This window comes from Centroberyx gerrardi, chromosome 24 (genome assembly GCF_048128805.1).
Source record: "Centroberyx gerrardi isolate f3 chromosome 24, fCenGer3.hap1.cur.20231027, whole genome shotgun sequence".
Lineage (NCBI taxonomy): Eukaryota > Metazoa > Chordata > Actinopteri > Beryciformes > Berycidae > Centroberyx > Centroberyx gerrardi.
Genome location: NC_136020.1, coordinates 10,369,007 through 10,383,152, shown reverse-complemented (window position 1 = coordinate 10,383,152; position 14,146 = coordinate 10,369,007). Strand labels below are relative to the sequence as shown.

The following is a 14,146-nucleotide window of genomic DNA, read 5'->3' as shown; positions in this document are numbered from 1 at the left end:
AACTCGACAAGGCGATCTCTCACGGCGAAAGTTTATGTTAGTCCAGGATCCTTTTGGAGTACTTGGCAACATCTGTGCACCTCTCACCTTTTAACCCCAGTGAATGATGTGTAGTAGCCCGGCCTGAACTAAATTGCTCCATATGTCTCCCTGTTTCACTCCACTACTTTTTTTCCCAGTCTCAGACGCTGCCCTACCTCTGCCCTCCTCCGCTTATGTTACCATAGCCAGTCTTTTAATCTGCTCTGCAAGGTTTTACTGCCAGAATCTCACAAGGCCAAACTGGTTATCTCAAAGTGCTCTAGTTGGTCTAACCGACAAATTGATCTACTAAATCCTTGACATCCTACCGAGGCATACTTGCTGCACAGCGTATTTCTTGTCACCATAGTTTATTCTTTCACTTCTGTGTTCCATCCATTCTTCGATCTGTTCTGCCCATTTTTACGATCCTTCTGTTTCAAAGTCTAACAATGTTCGGGCTTAATGAGCATATTTTTAATGAGCAGAGTGCTTCTTTTCTTCTTTTTCCTGAGCTCAATTCATCAATAAGTCTTTGTGCAGCAGAAGTCCTTCATTTTATAGAGGCTATTACTGATGACAGAATGATGGCCAGGCCTCAAATAGAGGTTTCAAGCTGCAGAATCATTCCTGGCCATTGTAGAAAAGAGTGTTTTGTTTTGTGGTTCTGGGGAGAGTGCGAAAGCAGCAATGGGGTCTCTGCTCCTCTGTCTCTGCAGGTTCTCTCTGTCCCTCACAGAAGACTGGTGTGCTGCAGTCGTCTTTTTGAAGTGACAGACGTCAACAAGGCCCAAAAACAGGCCGCCCACCAGAGAGAAGTCTTCCTCTTCAATGATCTCATTGTCGTAAGTGTACAAGAAAAAAGGCCCTGTTCCCATCATTAAATCTAGAATCTTAATGGGACGTTCCATGTAAGCACTCGCATTTGCTTTTACGTTGTTTTGACATGTTTAGAGCGGGGCAGGACAGACTCAAACTCTCACACAATTCCGAAAACGTTGTTTCCGCTACACACAGTCAAGCTTTAAAGCTGCTTATTCTGTTGTGACAGCTGCAATGCACCATCACCTACTTTAACTGTGCACCATTTCTCTAGGCGCCCTCTCTTCTTTTATGTTGTTTCATAGCTCAGAACTCTTCGGCCATTTCTTTTAATAATAGATAATAGCAAATGCAGCGTCGCACTGCACTTGCAAGCAAAGATCTGGCCCCTACAGAGCGGCTCTAAGGGCCAGTAAAGTTCTCTTTCACTTGGGCCATGGCACAGATAAGTTCTTCATTTGGTCCAAAGTCATGTAGAACGGGGAATTAATCAAAGATTTAATGGTGAGCGTAATTAATGTGCTCATTAGGAGGCACGTAGCGGTTATCTATCCAAAGTATTTAACTACTTTCATAATTACGTCAAATCTTGATCTCTCTCCAACAAAACGCAGCAAGGGAAAAAGTAATATGTCTGGGGGTTTTTTTCTCCTTTTTTTCTGCTGCAGCATAAAAGTAATTGGTGTTTCGGGGAGGGGAGGTTAAAAGGCTGATTTGGAAGAAAGAGGGGGAAGAAGTTATCTTCTGACATCACAGTGGAATTCTGTTCATTTGGCACTAAAAGTTAGCGGTGCCGTATTTTCCGGCGAGACATTTTCTCTCGGCTGCTTTGAAAGAAAGCAGGGCAGAAGTGGTCTTTGAAAATTTTCTAGTACGTAATGAAACTTATAGGGACTTTTCCTTGAATTTGGTTACGTTCTAGCGACTTGAACATGTCGAAAGTGTTTAAAGTGCCAATGTGATGTATTGGTTTAATACCCTTGCCTAGTAAAAAGTGCCCTGCAGTAGCGGTGCAAAGTAGATTCCCTCATCTTTCTCTATCTGGAAGGTTGTTCCATGAAAAAAAACCTCCACAACATCACTAATACATTCTTATATAAGCTTGCCTTGGTGTTGTTTTTGCTAGAAAATGGAGCACTGGCACACAATGTGAAATGTTATTGCCCCTTTGAAGGTTACGATGCACAGGAATATTGTCTGGATTGGCTCTTTGAATTGATGTTTGTCCGAGCATAAGATGTGATGGAGCTAAGATTGTTCTTTCTAAACTCGTATATACATTTCTGTGAGGTCGTTCAGAGTTTTACTAAATATCTGTCATGAAGGTCACCAATCAAAAAGATTAAGAAGCACTAAAATGCTCACCAATTTGATTCAGTGGCATCATTCATATCATTGTCATTCAAAAACGTTCAAGAATGTTTTTTCAGATGGACTCTATGTTCTTGTTTTTGCAGATAAAAAAAACAACATGACTTTGCTTTGTCCTCAGATCTTGAAGCTGTGTCCAAAGAAGAAGAGTTCTGCAGCGTACACCTTCTGCAAAGCTATGGGCCTACTGGGCATGCAGTTCCACTTGTTTGAAAATGAGTGTAAGTCACCACATACTAAGTCTTCACTGCAGACAGCTGACTTGAAAAATTGAACTATAATTGAAATGGGCAAAAAATCTCTTTCTTTTGTAACACCCCAATGCACTGCCAGGTTACAGTGTAACTATGGTTATCTGGAAACTATTTCTCCATCATTTACATATTACATATGCATGTGGGCAATTAAAGACAAACACAATGAGCAGCCACAGTGCATTGGCAGCCAAATATATAAAGATCAACATGGATAGCTTCATGATAAGGGACCAAAGCAGGCGTTGAGGTTTGGTTCACTAACTATCTTGATATACATGGATTCACTGGGAGTCTCTGAATGAACTGAATTATCTGAACTAACTGAACGGAAATGAACTGGCTGCTTGAATGAATGCAAACAGCAGACAGTGTGTGTGTGTGTGTGTGTGTGTGTGTGTGTGTGTGTGTGTGTGTGTGTGTGTGTGTAAAGAAAGGGTGCTGAATGATTGAGTAATTGTCACTGCAGCTTCAGTCAGCAGATGAGTGGAATGGAAGCATGAATACTTTCTTAATGGAATCAAGCCAGGTATAGGACAGAGGGAAATTGGAAATAGTATTGGGATGTTGCTGATATCTACTCTGGAAACATCCTAACCTAGCATCGTAGCTCGGCAGGTGGTATGAAAATATGAAATTTATTATCCGCCTCTATTTTCCCATGGGCCAGGAAGACATGCTGTACTCAGGTCAGAGAAAGCGCCTTTCGAGAAGAAATTCAAAGGCTGATATGAGCAACAGAGAGATGAAGAATGAAAATAGAAAATAGTTTTGACTAGTCTCATTTCTCCACAGAATTCATCCATGGTATTTTGGGAAAAAATCAATCTCATGTTTCAGCTGTAACTCAGTAAATGAAAATATTATACAGTTGATCAAAACTTGATACTGTATTTGAGGAATTATAGCAATTCATTGCATAAACAGAAGTGGAAATGCATCCTGCGCTCTACAGGCAATTTCCCAGAGAACTGGAAACTGTGAGATAAGAATACGAGTGCTTTAATAACAGAACAATGGAGTTAGGTTAGTGCCTGTCTGTTCTGAAATATTAAGTACTCATACTCATTACATCCATAGAAAAAGCAATTCTATATTTTTTTGGCACAGAAAGAGACAAGACTTATACTGTGACTGAGACACGAGGGGCTCAGGTCCCACACAGAACAGGCTCCAAAGTTAAACCAGTTTCTCAACTCTTCCTGTTCAACCTCTGCTGCTAACCTAAATAACCCCAGAAATAATATGAACAGGCCCACAATATGCTCTGTAGCCCTATAGCATGTTTTGGTATAAACATTTTAAACCTAGCGCTTTAATAATCTTTAATACAATGTACAAACTCAAGATACGACCAATAGAGGTACATTCACATACATTACAGCTAGGGTTTTATTGGCCATTTTTCATTATTGACGCTGGTTCTGATAATGCAGTTGCAGTTTCCCTCCTTTCAGCAGCCTTAATTTGTCTTTCTTTGCACCTTCACATTTCGTTATGCAATAGAGTAAGCTATTTTTTGTTAAACATTTGTTCATGCCATCTGCTTTTATAAATAGAAGCAGACCCTGCTCAGTTGATTTTCTTCAGTTTGCATTATACAACTTCACTTTGCATTATACAAATTCAACATTTTTAAGATTTTCATTACCTTTCCCTACCTCTAATAGTACGAAACTTAACAGTAATGCTGCCAAAATTCGTTCAGTATAATTCTTGATACCCAGCCCTAATTACAGGGCATGCAAACAATACAGTCATGTTGTTTTGTTCTCAACCCCTCTCTCTCCTGTCTGTGTTCCTCAGACTATCCTCATGGCATCACCATCCTCTCCCCCTTTGGCTCAGACAAGAAGCAGGTGCTAAACTTCTGCGCCCAGAGTGCTGAAGAGCTGCTTAAATTTGTAGAAGACCTGAAAGAATCGATCGCCGAGGTGTCGGAGATGGAGCAGATACGGATTGAGTGTGAGTACCGCTGTGTGTGTGTGTGTGTGTGTCTGGTATCTTTGTATTTTTCAGGACAACACGTCTGTGTCTGTGTCTTTGTGTGCTGATTTTTTTGATGATACACTCTTCAGAATATTGCCTGGTAAGACCGATATCACATATCAGTAAAATCAAAAACGCTACACCTTTGACACGATTATAAACGCTCCAAATACTGACATCAAACATCACCAGATGGCTGCTGTAAATAAGGTGTTTAATGGGGTTCTGCCTAGGGAACTTGAATTGTTTCTGTTGGTCTTAAGGGAGAAGAGAGAGAGAGATTAAACGTGCACAAATTGAAGTTTGTGTGTGTGTGTGTGTGTGTGTGTGTGTGTGTGTGTGTACATGCCCGCATGGGTTGCACCCCTGTACATCAAAGCATCTCCCTTTGAGGCATCGATGTCTTATTAGTGTTATCCAGGTATTAACCCTCATGGTTCCTGCCTCCCACCTCACAAAGATTTTAAGAGTGAAGAAATTTACAGAAGCAGGGCAGCAACCCCAGCCAACGTATGCTAAGGAGAGAAAATTATGGGATATCAGATTATGACTGTATGCATGTTTGTTTATCAGGATAATTTAGATTATGTCAAGTAAGTTATCAATCACAGAAAAGCTTACTTTGAAATACTTTACTGTGATTGTCTAAACTTTCTGGCAATCACTGTGTCAACCCCCACCCATCTGGCACATAAATAGGCATCAACATGAATTAGACAGTATTTTCACATACTATTTGACCCAGGTCTGGTGCATGCATTTGTATGTATGCATGTGTGTATTTGTGCATGTGTGTAATTGTGTGCACCAAGTGGACTGTTAGACTGTATTCCTCCCTTGCCAGTTCTCCCAACAACAAACCAGAAGGTCAGCACCCTATTATATTTCAGAGCAAATCAATAATCTTACATCTTGGCCAGTGGGACTCTGCAGTGCATGCTTACATACTGTGAGTGAGAATCAATAGGTGTTCAGAGACCATACATGAGTCAGGAGTCATTCTTTGTTTTATATTATTCGCTACACCTTGTAGTCAGCATCCTCTTGGTGTAGGTGCAGATTGGCTGTAGCGTTTTGGTTTGTTTCCTTTGGTGCACTGCGGCCTCGACAGACTGCAGGAAGGAAAAAAGAAGTAAACTGGAGGTGAAAAGAGGCCAGTGTTCCTGAAAGCAGCCAGGCATTAGTGATGAGTTGTTTGTGTGTGTGTGTGTGTGTCTAAGGATGTGCGTGTGTAAGTTGCAATCTCTTACTGTCTGGAGAATTACAGTGACGCACACACACACACACACACACACATAACCTGAGCGGCCAGAGTCTGGCTCCTGCCAGTGGGCATCAAAGAGAGCATCCCTACTGGGAGCCGACCCCGTCTTCATTACCCTTCACTGAGAGGAGGGCCGGGGGCCACGAGGGAGCACGCCACAACACACACACACACACACACACACACACACACAGGAAAGTTCTTCTTCCTGTCTCTGGAGGGGGGCTAAGCATAGACAGCCACTGTTTACACACACACACACACACACACACAAACTCAAAGAAATGCACTTTGGCACATATTTGTTGAAGAATACACATACAAACACATGGAAAGAGCAAATACTTTACCTCGGGCCATAAATATGCAAACGTTTGTGAATTTTGGAAATTTGAGCAACAAGCCAACCTGCATACGTGCACACACACACACACACACACACACACACACACACACACACATACACTCACACACACATCAACATCTTCCCCTCCCCTCTGAGGGCTTCATATTGTTAGCACTTGAGTAAATAAGCCTGCGGCTGTCTCATTTATGCTTTTCGCTATGAGAAATGTCTTATCTTTGAGAAATGGAGGGGAAATCACAGTTTGTGGGACTAACATTGATCTGGATGTGCAGTTTGTTCTCTGCATCTGGATGTTGATAATGGGCAAAATGCATACTGGAATTGATAATAATTGATAATAATTAATTCAGCCCCCCCACTCTTTATCTCAGGAAATGTTTCTTGCATAGATAGTATACAGTGTTCTGTTCACTTTCTACAGTCATCACATCTCATATATGATGTCTCTACTGCAGTCAATGCCATGCTGTAACTTAATATTTATATGTTACTGTTTCATAATATGTACTGTAGCTCATTGTGATTTTGTCTATTTCCCTGTGTATTAAATATCACCTGTGATGCCCAAAAAGTATATATCTAATCTATTTATATCTTCATCTCTTATCTAGGAGTTGCACAATGTTCTTCTCTTTTCCAAGAGATGAAAACACCAAAACAGCACTAGAACATTTTCTTTTTAGCTGGTATCAGGTTTCTGGAACACTTTTACACCAAAGCATTAAAGGACATCTTGTGCGCTGCACCCTTAAGGTCTCACCTGGCGGTCTTGTGGTTCTGCATCGTAATTAGAATGCAGTGCAATGTTGAAGACAAAACAACATTTAGTCATCGTGATTGGAAATGACATGCAATTACCATCAAGTGTGAAGTGTAATTAGAGAGATGGAGAGTAGCGCTGTGAGCTTAGAGAAGAGAGTGGGAGGAAAGAGGGAAGGAAGGAAGAAATGAGAGCGTGTGTGTGTGTGTGTGTGTGTGTGTGTGTGTGTGTGTGACGGAAAGAGGAATTACGCTTGTTGGGAGATGATTTTTTAACACTGTCACTCTCACCCATCACTTTGTCTGTCTGCCTGCCTCTCTGTCTCTCTCTCTGTCTCCCCCCCTCTCTCTCTTCTCTCTCTTTCTCCGTCTCTCTCTCTGCCTCTCCCTGGTCTCTCATGATGATTATGATGATGATCATTCATGTCTGCTGTCTTCTGCAGGGGAGTTGGAGAAGCAACAGGGAGCCAAGACACACTCAGCAAAGAACAATGGCACACAGCTAGAGCTGCGCGGCAAACAGGGCTCCCCATCAGGTGTGTGTGTGTGTGTGTGTGTGTGTGTGTGTGTGTGTGTGTGTGCGAGCGTGTGCGTGTGTGTTCAGTATTTAATTTCAAAACCCACCACTGAGAACTTGTCTGCATTACAGCACCGCCCGTTGAAACGATGTTGTTCCACTACTGGCTTTGTTTGTGAATTGATTAATTGGATTGAAGCCGTGTTTTTGAAGGTGCTGCATCGTACCACACTAATAGACAGTAGTATTATTACTGTAAACACACGAGACCTGAGAAGACTTGCAGCCTCTAGCAGCCTCTGCACTGCATTTTACACTGTGTGGCACCTGGTTGGATTTTGTGGGATTACCATCAAGTGTAAGAAGAAGATCTGTGGTCGTGCATGCATGCATTCTTGATATTTGAAGGTAAATTAATCCCCAGTATTGTGAACGCAGGATTATTAAATGCAATATTGAATTCACTTTTTCTTCACCAGAGTAAATACTAACTACATTTTTCCAAAAAGGTTCTAATCCTGGACACCTAAAAATCGTGTGTACTACACCTGCATTATCACAGTTTTACTTATTTTCAATGCGGCTGAGAAAAAAAAAACAATTACATTAAAAAATCTTACATTATATTACATTACATTACATTATATGACATTATCTTGAAACAACTGGAGTGAGTCTGTCAAAATATAGCCATTTATTTAAATACATTTCTTGTGTTGACAAAAAGAAAGATTTTAAGATGGAGTAAAATACAAAACGACTTTTTACGACCGACATTTTCAGACTTATAACGTGACCTTGCTGCCGCCTTTGTCTTCTTTTCTTCCTTTCCCTTTTTGTCCCTACAGGAAACGCAGAGGCGGATGACAGAAGCGGACACAATGCAGTGGAGGTAAGTGCTCATTGATAGGGCCATGTCCCAAACGACAGGTAAGTGTGTGTTTTTTAGTGCAGTGTGTCGTTGTCAGGGTAGGATGAAGCAGGATGAGACCCCAGGGCCAGCCAGATCATTAGCGCTAGAGGCGTCAAGCAAGAGTGAATGAGAGAATGAGTGTTGTTGGGTAACGTGCTGCGGGCATGTGAGTGAGCCCAACCAAACCAAATATTAGCAGACTGAAGAATTCCCTTGCTCTAAAATTAAAAAGATGGTGGTTTGGGGAAATTAATAAAATCCTGCTCACTCAGGAGCAGGTTGTATTCACAGAACATACCTCAGGCTCAGAGGCTTAGATATATCTGTAAGCCTAACAAGGAACAGGCTGTAATTAGTTTGCACCAGCCCAAGCTGAAACGATGACTCCTTTAGGCCCTTTCAAGAAAAAGAGAGCGCAGAAATTGCTAAAACGAGCGAAATCGGAGTACATGCGTGCAATACATACAGTGTGTGTGTGCGTGCGTGTGTGTTTCTGTGCCTGTGTGTGTGCATGTGTGCGATTTAACACTGACACCTTAATTAACAGACTCACAATCAGGCAGTAATTAATGTTGTAATGCTCGTTTGACCCGGAGTCGCCACCTCCCCGCCCCTCGCCACAACTCTGGGGAAAACTGGGGAAAAAAGCATTTCGTGCAAGCAAGAGAACAAACTGAACTACATTACCCAGGGGGCTTTGCAATTACCATCCTAGAGGCATCCGACGACCTTTCGTAGTCCTTTTCCGCGGCGGTACGCCTCTGGTGTTGTGCAGTGGGAAGGCTAGAGTGAAAAGCCAAATGCGCGGGGTCAATTTGACATTCAGTGGCTGTTTAACCGCTGCTTTACAGGCGCTGGTTAGAGCAGGACTAATTATCCATACTGCACACTGGAAGGCTCCGGATCTGCTCGTTATTTCCATATGTTTAAATATCTCTGTAGAGACAATAAATACACTGGAGCGAAGGCGTACAGTATTTATTGTTGCAAAAAGAGACATTTAATGATCAAAACCTAATGAAACAGATCCGGAGCTTTTGTGTTGTTCATTTCATGTATGCAGCGGCTCTCTGTTTGTCTTAGCAGCCTGGGGGCCCTGATGATGGGAAGCTAATGATCAACTTTAAATCATCAGGGCAGGACTTTTTCAATCCAAATTCTACCTAAAATAATAAACTTCACATCGCTGCTGCCAGATGAAAACTTTTAATCTCCGAAAAGTGAACTTTTGAGGAATTGGGGGGGGGAGAAAAAGCTTGATAGCCACTGAAGTATATGATGGGTTTTGAATAGGTTTTATGGGCCCCAGGGTGTAATACTTACTCAGCACATAAAGGACCAGGTAAACTACGAATTCAAGCAAAAAATGAATAACAGCTACGTTTTCACCTGACAGATGCAGTAGAGCTTTAATCAATCCCAGGCCACTGAACGGTATTTTTGCTTCTCGTTCACTCGAGGGCCTTCCTTCTCGCCTACTTTTTCACCCATGTTTGCACCTCAGGTCAGTCTTTGCGGTTGTCTGAGCCACCTTTGCCAACCCTCTTCCCTTCTGCCACGCAGCCTGAATGTCAACGGCTGGTGGGGAGGCGTTAGCTGTCGAAACACATCTATCTTAGGTACCAGGGGTTTGAGCAGAGAGTCCTGCTTACACTGGCGGTGCCAGGATTCATAGTGTGGGTGGGCCTACAGAAAATCAGGTGGGCCCTCCAAGACGCTAGTTATGAGCCAACAAATTACACCACTACTTGCCTAAATTTTCCCCAGTTTATTACAAGCCGTAGCATAGTCTATATATTCAGATGCAAACACATGTGCCTATCAGACCCAACAGAACGTCATAACGGCACAGCTGCCAAATAATCTCACACACACACCAGATGCAGACGCGGCAGCTAAAATACAATCAGCATACCCAATAACTCAAAAAAGCCCAATAAACAATAGGCAATATTACATTCAGATAATGTAAACAGTTTAGGCCTACCTACCTTTGATGATTTCAGCAGGAGACGACGGGGCTTGGTGTGTAACTGTAATAGTTAGCTTACAGCTGCGGTTACATGAGCGTTATTTTTTTTATTCTGAATGAATTCATTCCGATTGAGGATTCACCCGCAAGTGTTTACATGTGCGCTAAATAAAAGGATCGCATGGTGTGTGTTTACGTGCTCCAATGTATGTAATCATAATAAAAGTTTCTGACATGCGCAAAATACAAGAATCCAGCACTCTAACATGGGCTTATGTTTTTAAAAGATGATCCTGCATCGGGCGCTTGGCACGGCTATTGCTTTACTGCTGTTCTTTCTGATGAAGCAATAGTTTTATCACAACATACGGCCCCATATAGTGTCAGAAAAAGACGTTTTGTTTTTCCCCAGCAATGATTGGGTCCATTTGTAATTTTCACCAACGTACACCGAAACTGGCCCGGTTAGGCGGAGTCAGCACTTGATATGAAAATAGGCTGCGCCGCCAACATCAAGCCTGAGCGCCCTGGGGTAAATAACAAGCACATCCATTCAAATTCTCCCGGAAAAATAGGGAACGTAATTGACGTTACTTACGTCAAATGCGCGAGCATGTGCAGAAAGAGGCGAGAGAGTCTAACCAAAGAAAGTGATTGGAATGAGTGTTTACATGACGAAATTTTACGTGTGTTAAGTCTCGTGATTGGGTGGGCCTGGGTTTCAAGTGGGTGGGCCCAGGCCCACCTAGGCCCACCCACAGCGCCGCGTATGCCTGCTTATACTAGAGACATGATGAAGGATGTCTGACTCCCCACTGCAAGCTGTTTGACATAAAAGTAAAGAATTTGACATACAATGGAAAATAAGGTGGTGAGATGTTACCAAAGTAATATTCCTAATTCCAAATGTATTTGCTTAAAAGCAATTTGAGACTCGGCTGCAAATCGATAAAGCTTCGTCAATAATCACACATCACTGCACTGCTGAGCGTCGCTATCCTAACTAAAGGGTCCTGCTTGTTATTGTTGCAGTCATAAGTATTTTGTCATTTCCATAATCGCAGTTAGCATACTGTTCAGCTCGTTTTTACAGAACTGTGCATTTCTGCATGGATTTGCATAGGGATAGCTCCGTTTCTGCTGCCATGCCTATTGATTATCATGGCATTCACTGAAAGTCAGCCTAAAGGTCTCCCAGGGATGGACAGCTTGTTCTAAATGGATTGAGATTTTTTTTATGTTTACTGGAGGGGGTGTAAAGTTATACTGAAAAATAATCAGACATTCCAAATCAAAATGGAAACAGAAGTTTGATGTTTTTGTGAGTGGTTTAATTTTGTGTCATAGTCAACTTATTCTTGCAAGGTCAGTTTGGAATAAACACATTTTTGCTGAATTTCAGCAATTAAAAATTGTGATAATGGATTACAGTGAAGGACATTCAAAATCAGTGCTAGAATTCTTTGGGCCATCTGTTGTTCTTTCTCCATACAGTACAGGTAAAACTTTTAAATGGCAGTGGAAATGCACAGAAATACTTCATTCTTTATCTAAGGCTAAAGTGCCTCCGCGCCTCTTGATACTGTACGTACATGAGCCGAGCAGACTTAGAGAAATAGGAGAAATAGTTGTTGGCAGACAGAATAGCAGCAAATGTTAATGTTCTCTCAAACAAGAGTCACATATCCTCCTGGAAGAGAATGGGAGAACATTGCTGTAACCCCTTTCTTCAGACACATTGAAAGCGTTCTTTAGATTGAAGATGAATGCAGCCTGGTCTCCCGAAATTCTGTGAAATGAGCAGAAGTCTTAAAATACGTGCTTTGTGCATAAAAAGTGACAGAAAAACGTTTTCCCACCACGAAAGGATTACTTGAAGGAGCCACGACTGGAGACAGGAAGTAGTTTGAAATTGACATAGAAAGTGAGGGTGTGGAGGTCAGAGTGGTGGATGGGCGGATACATTTACCTTCAACTCTGGCGACCTGGTTCAATCCTAACTCATGCCAAAGAGTTTTCATTAGTAGCAGAAGTTGATATTTAACCATGACCAAAGACTTGTTTTAGTTGCCTAAACCTAAACCTAAACCTCACCCTAACCTTCACCAAAGATACTAGTTACACTTTGCTAAACTTTACTGTTAGCTTGTGACAAACAAGTTAAAATAGCGTGTCCAAAACCTCCTGTTGTCACATAATCCTGTTGTGGTGGAGGAACGCAATCTTCACATTATTCGTGTCCACAGCACATAATTTGCGTTTCAGAGTTTGTGCTCATTCCATGAAATTTTATGAGGCTGTGTTGTTAAAATAGCATATTTGATTTGCCAGATGCTTTCTGGGATTGTGAAATATCTCCAAAACAACCTTGGACACTTGATGTTTCCTATAGAATATATTAAAAAGACTCCCAGAAATATACTGAAAACAGTAACGGAACGCAGAAAGAAGTAAAAACTTCAAGGGACTCAGCTGTTTTTACAAACGAGGAAGGGGTTTCGGCAGGATGTGACATGTGGAGGTTTGCATTCTGATGAGTGTTGCCTGTGGACGTCTGTGTCTGCTCACCTCCTCTCCTCCTCTTCTTCCACCTCTCCCTCTTCTTCGTTTGACCTTCCGTCTTTGTTCTGGTATCTCCCCCCCTCCCCCCACCCACGTCTCCACGTGTCCGCTGTCCCCATAGTGCCACACAGTGGTTTGGAAGGGAGACACGGGGGCCCTCAGTGTCCCCTTTGGAACCACCGGGCCCCTTCTCTAGCGAAGCACCAGATCTCACCCCCCCCACTCCCCCACCACTGTCCTTCGTTCAGCCCGATCTACACTGTCCCCATGCAGTGCCTATGGGGGTGGAGGGAGGGGAGTGTACACCAGCCGCACTAATTTTCCACCTCCCACCGACCCCCAACACCTAACGCCCCCACGCATGCCCTGTGTGTGTGTGTGTGCGTGTGTGTGAGTGTGCTGTGCGTTCACCCCCTTCTCCCCCCCACCCAAAAAAAAAAAGAAAAAAGAAAAAGAGGGCTTGACGGACCGTAGAGGAGGAACCAGTTTTATAACATTTGATGCTGTTCTCTTGGCTGTTTTCTAAACTAGGTGTCAATTCACAACAGGCTTCAGACGTACCAGCTCAGCAGCAGCAGCAGCAGCAGCACGGCTCGGAGCCCCGAGAGCGCGGCCCTTCTTAACCACCGGGGGGAGCCGCTTTTCCAGCAGGGGCCTCAGGGGCCTCCCCAGGGGCCGGCGCCTCCTCCACAGCACCCGCAGCTGCAGTCAGCGGCGAGCACCCCCGCCCACCACCTCCACCTCCACCAGCACCACCAGCCCGCCGTCGGCGTGGCCGAGCTGCGGCCCGAGACGCTCATCCAGTGCCAGCAGATCGTCAAGGTGATCGTGCTGGACAACAGCGGGCACGGCCGCGTGGAGGCCTTCCTCAGCCAGACGCCCACGCACCACCACCACTACCAGCACCACCACCACCACCACCACGCCCACCACCAGCTCAGCCAGTCGGCCCTGTCCACCCCGGTGCGCTCGCCGGACGGCAAGGACGGCCACCAGCCCCCGCTGCCACCCCCGCCTCCCCCCTACAACCACCCGCACCAGTACATTCCCCCCGACCCCCGCCTCAGTCTACAGCGGACCCCTAGTGGCTCTCGGAGCATGGTGTAAATAAGACTGACGTTGATTTAGAACCCCTTTTCCCCAAACCACCCACACACACACACACACACACACACACACACACACACACACACACAATACGAGACCAACCCTACCCCCCTTCTCTACCTAACAGTACATAATGTACATATATACATACAGAAGACAGAGCTATAATGAAAAGAAGAAAAAATGAAAACACATCTATATGCATATATTTAAGGAAATAATGAATTA

At 43.5% G+C, this 14,146-nt stretch overlaps 1 protein-coding gene across 1 annotated transcript in view; it reads left to right on the top strand.

The window, feature by feature from the left end:
* Window positions 1-13,918, top strand: part of iqsec3a (IQ motif and Sec7 domain ArfGEF 3a) — a 96,384-nt gene extending 82,466 nt beyond the window's left edge. Inside the window, exons 9-14 of the mRNA XM_071905643.2 lie at window positions 741-866; window positions 2,336-2,435; window positions 4,275-4,433; window positions 7,291-7,383; window positions 8,213-8,256; window positions 13,343-13,918. Coding sequence (XP_071761744.2) covers window positions 741-866; window positions 2,336-2,435; window positions 4,275-4,433; window positions 7,291-7,383; window positions 8,213-8,256; window positions 13,343-13,918 — 1,098 coding nt within the window. The remainder of the gene's footprint in view (window positions 1-740; window positions 867-2,335; window positions 2,436-4,274; window positions 4,434-7,290; window positions 7,384-8,212; window positions 8,257-13,342) is intronic.
* Window positions 13,919-14,146: the final 228 nt, after the last annotated feature.